Source organism: Fusarium phalaenopsidis, assembly GCF_050370095.1.
Source record: "Fusarium phalaenopsidis strain FUZ10S chromosome Unknown contig_32284, whole genome shotgun sequence".
Classification (NCBI taxonomy): domain Eukaryota; kingdom Fungi; phylum Ascomycota; class Sordariomycetes; order Hypocreales; family Nectriaceae; genus Fusarium; species Fusarium phalaenopsidis.
Window position 1 is genome coordinate 419,109 of NW_028145414.1, and position 15,531 is coordinate 434,639.

The 15,531-nt window shown below is 51.2% G+C and overlaps 4 protein-coding genes across 4 annotated transcripts; 2 read left to right on the plus strand and 2 right to left on the minus strand.

The window, feature by feature from the left end:
- Positions 1-299: 299 nt before the first annotated feature.
- LRP88_02097 (C6 zinc finger domain-containing protein) lies at positions 300-1,706 on the minus strand (the record flags this gene model as incomplete). Its single annotated transcript, XM_083238768.1, has 1 exon — positions 300-1,706. The coding sequence occupies one exon, from the start codon at positions 1,704-1,706 to the stop codon at positions 300-302; it is 1,407 nt and encodes a 468-aa protein (XP_083105363.1).
- A 789-nt stretch (positions 1,707-2,495) lies between these two features.
- LRP88_02098 (beta-lactamase/transpeptidase-like protein) lies at positions 2,496-5,532 on the plus strand (the record flags this gene model as incomplete). The annotated part of the gene is made up of 6 exons (XM_083238769.1): positions 2,496-3,012; positions 3,066-3,200; positions 3,257-3,527; positions 3,590-4,364; positions 4,669-4,755; positions 4,822-5,532. The coding sequence occupies 6 exons, from the start codon at positions 2,496-2,498 to the stop codon at positions 5,530-5,532; spliced, it is 2,496 nt and encodes an 831-aa protein (XP_083105364.1).
- A 1,244-nt stretch (positions 5,533-6,776) lies between these two features.
- Positions 6,777-7,835, minus strand: LRP88_02099 (uncharacterized protein; the record flags this gene model as incomplete). Its single annotated transcript, XM_083238770.1, has 4 exons — positions 6,777-7,324; positions 7,387-7,492; positions 7,556-7,665; positions 7,721-7,835. The coding sequence occupies 4 exons, from the start codon at positions 7,833-7,835 to the stop codon at positions 6,777-6,779; spliced, it is 879 nt and encodes a 292-aa protein (XP_083105365.1).
- A 5,276-nt stretch (positions 7,836-13,111) lies between these two features.
- On the plus strand, positions 13,112-14,977 carry LRP88_02100 (uncharacterized protein; the record flags this gene model as incomplete). Its single annotated transcript, XM_083238771.1, has 3 exons — positions 13,112-13,546; positions 13,618-13,960; positions 14,037-14,977. 3 exons carry the CDS (start codon positions 13,112-13,114, stop codon positions 14,975-14,977), a joined length of 1,719 nt encoding a protein of 572 aa, XP_083105366.1.
- Positions 14,978-15,531: the final 554 nt, after the last annotated feature.

The following is a 15,531-nucleotide window of genomic DNA, read 5'->3' on the forward strand; positions in this document are numbered from 1 at the left end:
CATAAACGAGCGTCGAGGAATTCGCACATATAAGGAGGTTTGCCATGTCGTGAGAGCTCCAGCGGGATCTGAAAATCCATATCTGTTATCTTTCCTCTTCCTTGTATCCACGGGACGACATCTCTGTGAGGCTTGGGTTGGAAATGAGGGTTACTGTGAGAAATCCCAAGATGAAGAAAGGTGGTAATAAAGCTACAGACGTCATCACTGACTGGAAGAGGAAGAAGAAGAGGTTTTTATAATCCTGATATCGTTTGGCGTTTGTCGTCTCCGGTTGGCAATACTATGAGCAAGGCCATTTACCATTCTATCACTCTCTGCTCGCCGGCTTGTCCCCGTATCCAGTCCTGCCAAGTCCTCAACGATAGCCTGGCTCTCCTCCTGCCCTCCATGACCAAGGTCATGTTGAAAATGCGATGCAAAGGCTCTACCGGTGAGTCGACATCCCTCTCCATCATCTCTAGCGCCAGAGTCCCCTCTTCCACCCTTCTCAACTGGTCCTCGTATGCGGCCGACTTCTCCCTTTCCATAATGGCTTCTCCAATCCTCGCAGACAGGACAGTGTCCCACATGCCAGCCATTTTTGGCCGCTTGAGGAGCTCAATCGCACGTCGCCGGATCTCCTGTGTGAGCCCAGAGTGGGCGAGGATGAATAGAGGGGTAGACGTTGGAGGACTCGGTACCAGAGGCTTGTCGTGACTCTCTCCGCCGAGGTTGAGGATCTCCTCTGCCAGTTCGACAAGTCTCATACCGGCCGCAGGCAACCCCGCATGTCTCTTTACCAGGTCAGGTTCGTCTGGGTCTTTCAAGAGGATGAAGCGGCTGGTTCCCTGGTATAGCTTCAAAGTAAGCAGGGTTCTGTTGACCCAGGAGTCTGCGAGATAGTCCGATGCCTCAGCTTCTCTGACATCCACTTCATTCTGGAATGACTGGATGGCACGGGAGATCTCAGCAAAGCAACGAATCTCAGGCTCTTGTTTTAAGGCAATTGACTCCATCAAACCAACATCTCCAGTACCAAGGAAAATGTCCTTGATCTGGTTAGCGTGCCTCTGCATGAAGAACACGAGCCCATTCAACAACGACTCGGATGCCCGACTAGCCCGCGTCAGGTTCTCGACTGTAAGGTATGACGTCTTGGACGGTGCCGTGTACGTCCGCCACTCAGTGAAGCTATCATGTCTTGATATCAGCATCGGCATGTCTGAGATGCCTCCCCGACTGAGTGCCTGATCTGAGATATGGAAGCCCGTGAGAATGGAGCTAATGGATGACAGTGATATCGGGCTGATACTTGCTGCTGACTCGGATGACGAACTCCGTCGACTCTTCCGATTCCATCGGGCGTCTTCTTCCTGCTGAATTTCTTGGAGCAGCTTGTAGCCAGCTCTGAGATGGATGCGAGCCTGGTCTTGAAGTCCCTCAAAATGGCAGACGCACGTAAAGATTGCGCTGACGACGAGGGCTCTCCATCTGTCAGTATAGGTTGGGGCCGTTAGACATTTGACAGAGGCATTAAACTGCTGCACAGCAAAGGTGCTCTTGGCGTGTTGATCCAGTGATGGAGACAGGTAGCTCTCATGGACGCACCCGAAGCTCACGGCAGCGTGCCAGATGGCTGGGTCGGATTGGCAGATCCTCGGGAGCTCCAACCGCCAAAACTCGGAGTCAAAGGTGGTGGCAATAGCTGGAGCGGTGACTTCCATGAAGAAACGATAGCTTCTTATCTCTTCAAGATTCTTTGGCGGCAGGACAAGTCTAGAGTCGGCAGCTGGGTGCGAGCCTGCCGTGTCTCTCTTGGTCGACCCAGAAGCGCGTGCGTAGCCATCGCATTTGCGCCCAGTCGAGAGACAGCGGTGACACTCGGGCTTCCCTTCATCGCAACGTACTCTTCGGATCCTTGATGCGGCGGTCAGAAGCTTCTCTAATGAGCCTTCGTGGAAGAACGTACTTGCAGGTCACACACCCAGTCCGGACCTTTTTGTGAGGAGCTCGTCTCTTGCGTTCTGTGCCAGCATGGGCATTCTTTTTGGCCATGGCAACTGTTGTAGAAAAATTGTCTCCGTCCTTGGCCTCCCCCGAGATTTGTCTTGGAGGTGGTGCTTACTGTAGTTAGGGCCGTGAGGCGGCGTGCGTCATTCATTGTACGACCCGACCAATCATAAGCCCCCGTAGACGCTAGGAGAAGCTGATTGGTTCCCCGTCTCTACACATATCCTAGTAACCCTAACCCAAGATGAATCTTCGGAGATCATTCGTTCAGCCTTGAAGCCTACTAGGGGCGGCTGTGCTAACTACAGCTTTGCGACCCTACCAATCACAGCATTCCCTACACCTTCAACGGCTCTGGTTCGCCATGTTCACTTGGGTCTTGCGAACCAAGCTCTGCCAGAATGGGACTTGATCCTCTATAAAAGTCGATGGTGATTCCCTCCAGTTTCGGACTCATCATCTACTTTCTTCCCACTCTTTCATCCACTCTTTCCCATCACAACATGCTTCTGAGTACCGTAACACTGGCCCTACTGGCTCTGGCGGGCGGCACGCTCGGCCAGACCAACCCAACATGCCCGCTCCTTGGTCCTGTCTTTCCTCCCGTTCCAAAAGGCCTGGCAAAGTCCGCAGCCATAAAGACTGCAGTTGCAAGACTGAAAAACGAGTTGAACGAGGTTGTCAAAGAAGGAACTGACACCACCTTGTACGTCCAGGCCTTTTCGGGGGCAGACAAAATATTCAGCTATGGGTACGCTCCGCCAAGCACATCTGGCTCGTTGACGTCGGGGACTCTGGATGAAAACACTGTGTTCCGTATCGGGAGCGTCTCGAAACTCATCACTGTCTACGCGCTGTTGGCCGAAGTTGGCATGGAACGGCTCAACGATCCTATCACTAGATGGGTTCCCGAACTGGCCAGGGCCGTGAATCATCGAGACGACCCGGTTCAGAGCCCACGATGGAATGAGATGACTATCGGCCAACTTGCTAGCCATATGTCAGGAATAGAACGAAACTGTAAGTCCCCAGTAGCTGCCTTTTTCATAAGAACTAACTAACACTCTCACAAGTTGGACTTTTCGACTTTGGTCTCTTGGTGAAGGCTTCAGGCGCGAATCCTGAGGAATTCGGTTTGCCGGCTCTCAAGGTCCAAGATCTACCAAGTTGCGATCTCTCTGTTGGCCACAAGGCTTGTACCCGAAAAGGTTAATAGAGAGGCCCAACCTTCTTGCCGGAACATGTCTAACTTATGATGCTTTAGAATTCTTCCAAGGCATCGCCAGCAAAAATGCCTTGGCGTTGACATCGACCTCCAACACGCCCATCTATTCCAACTTAGCGTTCCAGATCTTGGGATATGCCCTAGAGGCCATGACAAATAAGACATTTGAACAATCTTTCCATTCATCACTGCTTGAGCCGCTGGGGCTAGACCGCACATCCTTGGAGGCGCCAAAGAACAAGAGCAATGCCGTCATTCCCGGCAACGAGACCACCTCGTGGTGGGATCTGACTCTGGCCGGCGCAAGCCCGTAAGTGTTGCCCTTTCTCGATCCAATTCTTGTACGGCATGGTCTCTAACCCCCTTTGGAAGTTACGGTGGCATGTTTTCGACGGCAGCCGACCTGACAATCCTTGGACAATCCATCCTTCGCTCGTCCATCCTCCCTGCCAACGAGACTCGGGCCTGGCTCAAACCTCTCTCGCATACCTCGGAGCTGCAAATGTCCATCGGAATGCCGTGGGAGATCCGACGAGTACTGCTGCCCACCTCTCCCAAGTCCAACAAGACTCGCGTCGTCGACCTCTACACGAAAAACGGCATGTTAGGACTCTATAGTGCCTTTTTTGTTCTTTCGCCCGATCACGACTTTGGCTTTGTCATTCTGCTTGCCAGCGAATCTTCGGGGCTTGACATGTGGCCTGTTCTTCCCAGTCTCATGACCGATACGCTGCTCCCTGCAGTCGAGGAGGCCGCAAGGGAAGAGGCCAAAAGAAGATTCGCAGGCTCGTACAAGAGCGCAAGCGCAAAATTGGAGGTTGGAGTCGATAGGGACCTCCCAGGCCTGTCAGTCCGGAGTTGGACCAGAGGCAAAGTCGACGTTCTGAAGACGTTCGAGACGGCTCTCGGTATGGGACCCGGCGGGCTGCGGCTCTACCCCTCGGGGCTAGAAGGAAACAGTAAGATCAGATTCAGAGGAGTTTATGAAAATGAGAAGGAGGTGCCTATACTGGGCATCGTCGATCCCTGGGTTGATCTTTGCATGTCATGGGGCGGCGTGGATGCTCTCAAGTACGGCGGCATTGGCATTGACGACTTTGAGTTTGAGTTGGATGGAGGCGGCAAAGCAACTGGGATCAGGCCTAGGGTATGGAGAGAGACTCTTGCTCGGGTCGCAAAGTGAGCGGCGGCAGTTATTAGTATGTATACTGGTTCTCATTGCAAACGAGAAGAAAGCGCTGGTTGGTATTTATCCCCTTCGTGGTCTCGCTTGTCTTATTCTAGCTCCTGACTGATGTATCCGGACATTTCTTAATAGCCACGTAGGGCTCATCTCATACGGTATCGGCAACAGTAGGCTGGCCATCGCTTCTTGGAGGCTTCTCTTCATTGTTCTGGGCTCCGTTAGCTGCATCTTCGCATGGTTGGTTTGGCTTTTCTTCCCTGATCAGCCTGTCGAGGGTCGGTTCCTCTCCAAGAAGGAAGCCTTTATTGCGGTGAACCGCAAGAAGGACGACAATACTGGCATCCAGAATAACGTGAGTCTTGAAATCATCTTTTCACCCAGATTCGCACTCTAGATAAGCTAACGGCACCACGTGCAGGTTTTCAAATGGTACCAGGTCAAGGAGGCCCTCATCGACTGGAAGTCGTGGGTCATCTGCCTCTTCTTCCTGTGTATGAACGTGTCCAATGGCGGCCTCAACACCTTCTCGGCCCAAATAGTTTCTGGCTTTGGCTTCAGCCGTCTGAACACGGTGCTTCTTGGCATGCCCACGGGTGTCATACAGGCCCTTGCTTCCATCTTGGCCGCCCTCCCGCCACGCTACATCAAGGATACGCGGAGCATTTGTGCTGCGTTTTGCTGCATTATTCCTCTCGTCTGTAGCATTGTCATTCAGAAGTTGCCTGACTCCAATCAGGGCGGCCTAATCACAGCGCACTACTTCTTCTACTTCTTCTGGGGCCCTTATGCTGTCGCGCTCAGTCTACCCATGGCCAACACCAGCGGCCACACGAAGAAGATCACGGTCAATGCTATGGTCTTCCTCGCCTACTGTGTGGCTAACATTCTCGCCCCTCAGACTTTCCGAGCCAGCGAGGCCCCAGGATACGCGAGCGGATACAACAGTATCTTGGGCTTTGAAACCAGTGCTGTGGCCTTGATGGCAGTCTACTATTGCGGAGTGAAGTGGGAGAACAAGAGGCGAGATAAGGAGTTTGGAGAGGATTATGCTATTGACCTCACTATGGAGGAGAGTATGGATGACTTGACCGACGGGGAGAAGAGAAAGACATTTCGTTATGTCTGTTAAACAAGAATAGTACCCCATAGAGCGGATTACTAGAGCTCGATATGGATGAACGTCTAAAGAGAATCAAGAACATCCATGGCAGCCTCTTAATCCTCAGACATCATATGTCCTGATCCAAATACCCTTTGAAATGTAACATGATAGTCTTGCCACCCAATCGCTCCCAGGCCCTTCAACCTCTGCTCAAAATCCTCCAACGCTAACGGCGGCGGGTCAGGTCCCCCGCTCTCCAGCCGCCTTCTCTCTGTAGTCTTGAACTTCGCCTCGGCCTCTTCACTTTTCCAGTGATTCACCCATACACAAGCCATTGACTCTTTCCCCTTGTAGAGCTGAGTCCCCTCTACCCAACCATAGTCCGGGGTCCCTTGGTGGTGATACATGTAATCCATACTCCCATCGATACCCCAGTGAACGGAAGAAACCAGGCCTTTGACGCGAGTCACTTCTTGCCTGGTCTCTGGTGACGTAGATGCGGGAAAGTAGACGGTTCGGACTTCGTTCCTCGGTGCTCCCATATTCTTCCAAAACATGCTGGTCTGGAAATTGATGATATGCGTGGTTGGTTCACCTGCTTGGTTGCCTTTTGTCAAGTTGGCAACTAATTCATGGTACTCAACCGACCGTTTGAAAGCGTCATAAGCTTTAGATGTATGCCAGACTACCATCAGTACGCATTCTCCCGTCGACTCTGCGATGCGACCGTGATAGAAGCAGCGATAGTTTCTCTTTCTTGTGATGAGGGGTCCAAAGGTGGAATTGTCAAGAGATTCGGAGGCGGGGAATTCAAATGTGGTCCATGTAGAAATCGGGCTGCACATTTTGGTGTGTGGTGACCGAGTCGTGAGAGATGAGATGACATGGTGGAACTGGGAGGGCGGGCGAGAGGAGCTATATATGATGGATGGCATCGTTAGATGCCTCAGGCACTGACAGATTTGGGTCGTAGCAACCCCATGGAATAGCGAATGACCTTGGTTTGCACCCTTTCCGTATTTGATAGGCAATGCATCTACGACCCTAACCTATGGTTTGGTAGGATGCATTGAATCTTACTTGCTTGACGACCGTTCATTGTGGCAATTGAAGATGTGCGTGAGAGTAACAAGAAACAATCAAATCATCAATATGATGCTAATACAGCCATTGCATGTGAAGGACGATAAGAAACACAACTCCTCCAACCAACCAGGATCCTCGAATTCAGTTGCTCCCAACCATCTTGACGCTGAAGCATCACTGGCCGATCAGCTCTCTCTCTTCTTTGAGATCGTGCTAGTAAAGGAAAAGTCCGGATTTCCATGCGTAAGATGAACGTCCAGCGCAAAGAAGGTCCACGACTCGGGATTGTGAGCAGCTTCCTTCACCTGCAAGTACTCCCGTTTCTCCACACTATTACCTCCAAACATACGAGACGGGTGGTCCTTATCCGCGAGCATGACCTTCAGGGCGTCTGGAGCAAGATTAACCATGACTTGAAAAGAAGGATTATGGGTTACGGTACATGTGTGATCGGGCGTATCTTCATTCCCAAGAGCAACGTGGAATGCCTCGTGGAATAGGTGGAGGGAGTGACTCTGACGCTTAGCAATGGACTCTCCCTCATCTGTCACGGCTGCAACCTCTGCTAAAGTCTGCAGCTCCGAGGCCGTCCACCTGGTGGACCTCGCGCAGAGGGTGACGGTTTGCACCGACATCTGGTCTTGGGTGGTCGACGCGGCACCCTGCCGCGAGCAGTAGTTGGTGCTCTGCTCATCGAGAAGATAATCTCCGAATTCCGGCGCCCAAAACGGGGCTGAGAAATGAGTTAGGCTTCAAAGAGATGCAAAGAGACTTCATCACAAGGGGGCCACATACTGACACGACCCAGTCGCTTCTCGGTATACTGCTTGAGGAAGTAGTCCTTGACGGTCGTCCCGGCCTCGTCTTCATTTCCGTCCTTGTCGAGGACGATTGAATCCCACTATTTCACTGTATCAACGTGTTGAGTCTGAGAAACGACAAGAATAAGCTGGGGTTTACCCACGTTCGAGCCAGTCACTGTTGCAGTAGATGCGCGGCTTGACATTTCTGGCCATGGATCGTGACCTGGGCGGCCAACCTCGACCAGAAAGAGATCCAGCTCATTGATGACGTCTGTATTTGTCGGCTAGCAAAAGCTCCACAGCGCAGTTGTATGGGAAAAACCTACTTTCAACATCTGTTGTGTCGTCTCCCGGGTTGATGTTGAAAAAGACCAAGACGAGCTCTTGGGCCTCCTGTTTGCTAATCTTGACCTTGATCTCCTCGGGCTTTTTGAGGCCCATCGCAAGGTACAGGGCTTCTAATGCGCGGCCGGTTAGGAGCTTTGCGTCTTGAAACCACTGTTCCATTGGGAATCCATCACATCCACCTCCAGCTTCGCCGGCTTTTACTAAGAAGATATCGGTGACTTTGGAATCTTTGTTGGTGGTGCATTCGACCTGGCCAAATAAGACGAGGCTCACAATTAACGAAGTGATGGAGAATAGGGAGGGTAGCTGAGACAACATGCTGACGACCCTTGATCACTCAAGAAAGTGTTCCGAGGAGGACAGAGACTAAGTGAGGAACAAAAGAGGTGCTAGGTAACTACCTACAATACATGTTTGCAGGACGTTAACATACAATAAATGCCGCTTCAGACAGCCCGCCACTTGATGGGCGGTCTGCTCTGATCCTCTAGGATTGGCCAAGGGATAACATGAGAGAGGCTTGTTGTCCCATCAGGCCCTTCTCTGCTCGTTGGGTCTGTCAAAAAGAAGTTGCATGCACAATTAATTGCAGGATGAGAGGCGAGGACTCCAAGCCTAGATAATACGAGGCGAGTGGTCAGACGCAGCGCTTGAAAGCTCGCAGCAAGGGAAATGATGTACAAGACTCGGCAGTAGATTTATTGTTCTAGGTGACGCTGACACTCCGATGTTTCGAGGCTGGGGCTCACGATCGACGAGGACCATTATTGACTCGCACGGCTCGGCTCGAGATATAGGCTGTATCACGCCCAATCGTAGGTAAGAGAAGAGGGGTGAAGGATCGATAGCGGGGAACAGTGGTCCAGTATGAGGCCAAACCGTGTCTCCTACTTGCTTGATTGGCAAGGCCCTAGTATGTCTATTTATACCGCTTGTACGTTCAGCCTGATTGCCATTCACTGAGGCGTGCTGGCAATCTGTAACTAGGAATAGGGTATCTTGTTGATCCGCCGGTCAAGATGAGCGGGAGTCCTATGTTTACTTTACCTCCTTCGCATTACCTGCCTCATCAGTCTTCTCGACCGGCCAAGTTGAAAATCACAGCACGCATCTTCGGAAGGATACCAATGTCTCGGATCGAGTCTACATCTCGCAGTCGCGCCGGAGTCAATTTCCTGTCAAAATAGCATTCAATACAAATCCGGGCAGCTGGGTACCCGATCCGACGGCAGAGTTGCTGACGCTAAGTGAGTCGTTGGCTTGACTTTAAGCATCCGTGCTGGCGACAAGACTTCTATGGCTTGCGTGCCCGGTATATTTACTGGTTAAGCCGCGTAGTGGCTAGGTATGGGCGCGGAGTTGATCCCTTCTTCCGGATTTGCTCAGGAGGGAGTCCGGCATCTACAGCAGTCTTTGGATGAGCTGCCCGAATCTGAAATCTCAATGGGATATCAAGGATGACGTATTAGTCAGTGCCGATACCTCGTGGCTTTCCGAGGCGGCCTTGCCGCAATCTCTGTGCACCCATTGTCACCGAAACCTTTCTAGATCTCCAGATGTCGCCAAGCGTGTTGAGTTGTTTGTTGGTATTTTGGCCTCCCATCAGGGTCAAGAGTACTACACCTACGAACGCAGTCAGTGCCAGCACATTTCCCTTTGCTGTCAGTGTTCGCTGATTATCGACTCCGCTGGAAGATCGGTGATGCCCCGGAATGAGGGCCATGAATAGCAAATACCAGTGCGGTCAACACTTGATCAGGTCGCACGAGATTTTGTTGCAAGTAAATCAACCCTGTATTCAAGATCTTCGGGCATGTCGGATTCAACTATGCTTCCTGTGTGCAAGAAATACTATACACTTTAGGAGAATGGCTTTTGCTTAGCCTAATGGTTCCCCGACATCAAATCACAATTGCGACCGATAGGATCACCATTCAAGGCAGGGATGGCAAGGTTTTCCGTGACCTTAGCGACATTGTCGGGTCAGTACACGCACACAAACCACAGAGAGCGAGCATGTTGTCGGTAGATATTTCTCCCGGAGCGACCTAATACACCAGCGCCGTTGAGGGGACGCTTTCTAAAATCAAGAATGGCCTGGTTGCTAAAGCCATTGTCTCGTCTGCCATGACTCTATCCGAGCGAGTTGACATGCTCGCGGCTTAGCTGGTAGGAAGGGAGTCAAACACACCTAGAAGAAGCTTCACCTTTTATCACTCTGGTTATTAACCCACTGGATGTAGCACAGAGCTTATTGTTTGTCTTGAAAATGGAAAAGTTACAATAGAACCATTGGCAGGCACTCGTCCCTGTCATAGCAATGTGTTCTTTATTATAGTTGAAGCCCGGCCCTTGATGGGTTAACTGGGCCAGAAGATCGTCCCTGTCATAGCGACCAGAACGAATGCCAAAGATTGAGAAATGAGCTCGAAAACGATCCAAAGGAAATCACAGAACATTTCGTCTCCCTCAAAGAAGCTATCATAGAACTGCAGCAAATCTGCTCCCCTGGAAGTGTGGTAGCAGAGGATCTCATGTCGGTACGGACGCGCAGTAAGTTATAACACCTGGGCTCGCGAGTAGTTGGAATGTTACAGAAATATAGGGATTTCTGGGATGCCCTGAATGGACTCTTTTCGTCTATGATAGCTTCGGGAATTCTAAAGAAAGCTGCTTGAAAGGTAATCGAATCTTTAGAGCTTTACTCAAGGGAGCTATATTCCGGAGGAGTTATTTTGATGGATCCGCCTCGCATTAATTTCGGAGCAACCTTGGTTCTTCGCCCTGTATTCTGGAACCAATATCGCCAGTGGTCATAACCTGGAGCGGGAGTTATCTTGTAGTCGTCTGCGGATAGAGAGTTTATAGAAACGTGTGAGAAACCAGCAACGATCACACCATTTCTAGTAAGTCAGGGGAAACTTGCAAGTGTGAAATAAGACGCGAGCGAGGCAAACTATTAGTTGAGATACATAGTCTGAGCTACTATGCCATCTTCTATAAATTTAAGTAATTAAATTTCTATGAACTGTATTGGAAGAAACATTTTCTAGGACCTTAACTCGGGCCTATATATATACATATATACTCAGCTCAACACTCTCATCGGCACTAGTTCAACCTCGTCGTTATCAGTCGTTTCAATTGCAAACGTTGTCTGACAGAGTATGTCTTTGGACCCGCACTGTCTGGGAAACGACGCAACGTCCTGCGTGCCCCTCATCCCCGCCGTACCGGCTCTTCCTCTTTCATCTCCCGTCAGCTTGCGTTTATACAGTCTAAGACCCTTATGGGAGGTTTCGAATAACTTGGGAGAGAATCGAACCATGAAAACACGAATTGACGGCATGCAGACACACATGATGCCAACATTGGTTTCAATGGTTGACCATTTAGAAATCTCAACGAACTCCCAAGTCGGGTTCTCCGTTTCTGTCCGAAATAGGATTGCGGACCGGAGCCGCAGCATGCTGATGATCGTGACGCTAATGGAGACTGTCAGAACCGGCGACTCATTGAAAGGTCTCAGGGGGCATACAAGGCTCCAACACAAAACATCATCCCAACCCCGACCTTCTTTTTCCAGTTCATCTGGAGAGCCCCCAGCCGTGACAAAGGGATTGCTAACATCCAGATATCAAGTAGGATGCTAATTGCCGCGTTTGACCAGGTAATAGCATTGCTATCGAGGCATCGGCCAGTATATGTACCAGACCATCTCGTCCAGAAGTAGTGCACTGGTTGGCACTGAAAGATTGCTACAAGCACGAACGTAGCCCCGTATAAGGAATTGAAAATAACAGTGCCCCAAAGAAGTTCGCGAATGATTGGAGTGGGGAAGATAGAGAGATAAAAGAACAGAATGGCCAGCTTCAGAAGCGCAACCTGAGCGAAGTAGAGGACAATCAAAGTAAAGAAAAACAGACCGAAGCGGCTAACGGAGGCAGGCTCGAGGGTCCAGGTATCTCTACCCAACCCATTATCGCTAACGCCGTGGATCTTGATGATTAGGATTGGGATATTGCAGATGGCTGCAGCAAGCATGCAATAGTCGTCGAATCCGAATCCTATTTTCCAGATTGACTTCAGAACCAGTCTCTGAGCGGCACACAGGCTGGAAATGACGCCCAGAGTGATAGTCAATGTGTTGTATTCGTAGGATCGGCTGCGAACAGGATCATCGCAAATGGCCATGGTCCAATTCTTGGTAACTGGTAAAAAATAATTAGAGACGCGGGATGGCCGAGAAACTAAGAGGACAGACAAAAATAATTGGTGATGTTGCAGTTTCCCCTGGCACAATCCGTGAACTTAATCCGTGAGATCGAGTCGCTGCAAAGGCACCTCTTAGCCGCGGATTGGCACGCTGAAAAGCCTGGGACTGCGGTGCATGAAGCCTATGGCCCTATATTAGTGAAAAGCAAGCACTTGGTCGGAGTTGAAGGGAGAGAAAGAAAAGACTTGCTGCACAGTCAGGGATGCTTGCAATTGCCGATGAAGGAAATAGATCGGCCATGCATCCTGATAAGAGTCCTAGACTGGCAATTAAAAGCCATGTGCACAGCGCCGAAGCACTAGAGCGCAGGGCTAATGGCATTGCGAATTTGGGACTGCCAGGTGGCTCTTACGTCGTGCTAGAGATCAAACACCATGCGAACTAGGACGAACTTTTACCGAACTCTCCTGGACTTTAAAAAGCTGGGACAAATGTATAAATGCCGGGCTATGCACATAGCTCAGCAACAACCACCCCTGACACGAGAAAAGGTGAGCGCGAGACCGGGGATATCGGAACGAAGATACGAGAATCGATTACCGCGGTACCGCGGGTCGCCCCTGGTTGATCTACCTTACCTCCGGCAGCCAAGCCCAAATTTCATCAACTTCATACCGAACCAACAGGCCCTATGCGCCACGGAGGACTCACCCGGGGGTTCTAAACTAGGATCAGGTACGTACTGCACTCCAGGATGTATTAGCCACAGCTGACGAGCAACCAAGCATCAAACATGCCGAGCCAGCAGCCGCTCGAGTGGGGCCGCGGGATCTTCTAGTCACACGGTGATTCCGCGGGCCGATCTTCACGCATGACCCTCTCTTTCGAATCGTTGCAGGTTTGCACGACCGGGGTACCCCGGGGTTGACTCCAACATATGCCTGGAATCGGTTGCATAGCCGAAGCCGAGAGGGTGGTATTCAGGCCGTGGAGATAAACTGGCAGCTAGTCTGTTTGTATGTACCTTCGTAACTCTCAGTTCAGTTGCTCACGATAGATAAGTAGGAACCAAGATGCCCGGTTCAACGGCCAAGCCAAGAATCACCTTCAATTGCCCCACCTTCCCTCCTCATTGAACTCCTTCGAAGCAACTATGCGCGCTCACTTTATCACTCTTTGCCTCTTGGGCATGCGAACCGTAGCAGCCGCGAAAGATGACAGGAGCGATGTCCAGACCCGCGCTGACAAGCAGGTGACTGTTGAGCTAGACCTGGGCAAGGTCATCGGCATTGTCAAGGACAAAGTCGAGAGCTTCGGCGGTATCCCGTATGCAAAGGCTCCTACTGGACAACTGCGGTTGAGGCCACCGGTGAGGCTGGACGAATCATTTGGGTCTTATGATGCGACGGGTGCCGCCGCGGCGTGTCCCCAGATGGTATCGTCCACCGAAAGCACCAACTTCCTCCTCGAGACGCTCGGCAACGTTGCCAATCTACCATTTGTTCAGAGGGTCACAGGCCAGACCGAGGATTGCCTCTCCGTCACCGTGGCTCGCCCGGAGGGAGCCAAGGCCGACGCTGGCCTACCTGTCCTATTCTGGATCTTTGGAGGCGCATTCTAGGTGAGAAAATCAAAATGATATTGTTTTTGCCCTGGAAGCGCAACGGTGGCACTAACTCTGTTAACTCCAAGCTCGGATGGTCATCTATGTATGATGGAAGCAGTCTGGTCAGCCACGGCGTCAATATCAACGAGCCTTTCATATTCGTTGCTGTCAACTACAGGGTTAACGGGTTCGGCTTCATGCCTGGAAAGGAGGTCCTCGAGGACGGCGCTTCCAACTTGGGTCTGCTTGACCAGCGAATGGGCCTAGAGTGGGTTGCGGATAATATCGCGGCCTTTGGGGGTGACCCCGACAAAGTCACCATTTGGGGGGAGTCGGCCGGCGCTCTCTCGGTTGCTGACCAGATGGTCCTCTACGGGGGTGACAACAAGTATAAGGGTGAGCACAATCCCATTGATATATGTCCAGCTGTAAAAGAAGAAACTGCTGACCTTTTTTCTTTACCCGGGGCTAGGCAAACCCTTGTTTCGCGGGGCTATCATGAACTCTGGAAGCGTTCTGCCGGCCGATCCGATGGACTCCCCCAAGGGTCAGGCGGTATATGACCAAGTTGTTAGACATGCCGGATGCGCCGGCGAAGCCGACACGCTCAACTGTCTCCGCGAGCTTCCCTATAGCGACTTCCTCAACGCTGTTACTCCTGTGCCCAGCCTCCTCTCGTACCACTCGATTGCCCTGTCATATGTTCCTCGCCCCGACGGCAAAGTCCTCCCCAAGAGCCCCGATGTTCTGATCGCTGAGGGCAGTTACGCCGCGGTGCCCATGATCAACGGCGTGCAGGAGGACGAAGGCACTCTGTTCGCGCTGTTTCAGTCTAATCTAACCACCACGGCCAAGCTCAAGTCCTTTATGAAGGAGCTGCCCTTTCAAAACATCAAGGACTCCACTCTGGACAACCTCATCGCAACATATGGTACTGGCCTCGCAGCCGTCACCGACGGAAGTCCGTTCCGGACTGGGCTCTTGAATGAGATATTCCCTGGCTTCAAGCGTCGCGCCGCCATCTTCGGAGACATCATCTTCACCCTCAGCCGGCGGGGTTTCCTCAATGCCGCCAAGGTTGCTAACCCCGGTGTTCCATCCTGGTCGTACATGGCGTCTTACGACCACGGCACCCCCATCCTTGGCACCTTTCACGGCTCAGACTTGTTGCAAGTCTTCTACGGCATCAAGGACAACTACGCGGCAAGAAGCATCCGGACTTACTACGTCAACTTTGTACACAATCTGAACCCCAACAAAGGAGTGGAGGGCAAATATCCCAACTGGCCGCAGTGGGATCAGACCGCCAAGTTGCTCAACTTTGAGGCCGACAAGTCTAAGCTGATCAACGACGACTTCAGGAGTGAGAGCTACCAAATTATCGCAAACAGCCACGGCGAGTTCAACTTTTAAGCGGTGGAGAGGTAGTGCGAAGGTCTGCATATCGTGACGCCCCTGCAATTTCAATAACTTGCCCCGTCACTGGGAGCATGCTTCTTGTATGGCTTTTGCCACGTTTGAATTCTTGTACATACCGCAAGATCTCGCGAAATTCGAACAAAGTGGCGTCCTTATATTTCCACTCTTAGCCGCCTTACCTCTTAATCTAATTGGCTAACTTCTTTCCGGTTATTTCTAAAAGATCTGACTCATCAATTACTGTAAGCTGATTCGATAGCATGGCTAGCTGGCTTGCATTAGCCTGCATTAACTTGCATTAGTTGCACTTAGTTTTGTTCGAATTTCGCGAGATCTTGCGGTAGTTCTAGTCTATCTTTTCCTCGGTCCATACCAGTGCCTTGAGTGGATTGCTGAGCGTTGTGGCCTGTCCATCACTACCGTAGAAACTCGAAAAATTGAGCCTCTTGGCAAAGTGGAACCGGGCCAATTTCCCCGCCCACCTTTCCTGATTAGGAATAGTGTGTCTATCATCATCCGACCTCAATCCCTCTGATCATAGCTTCTCA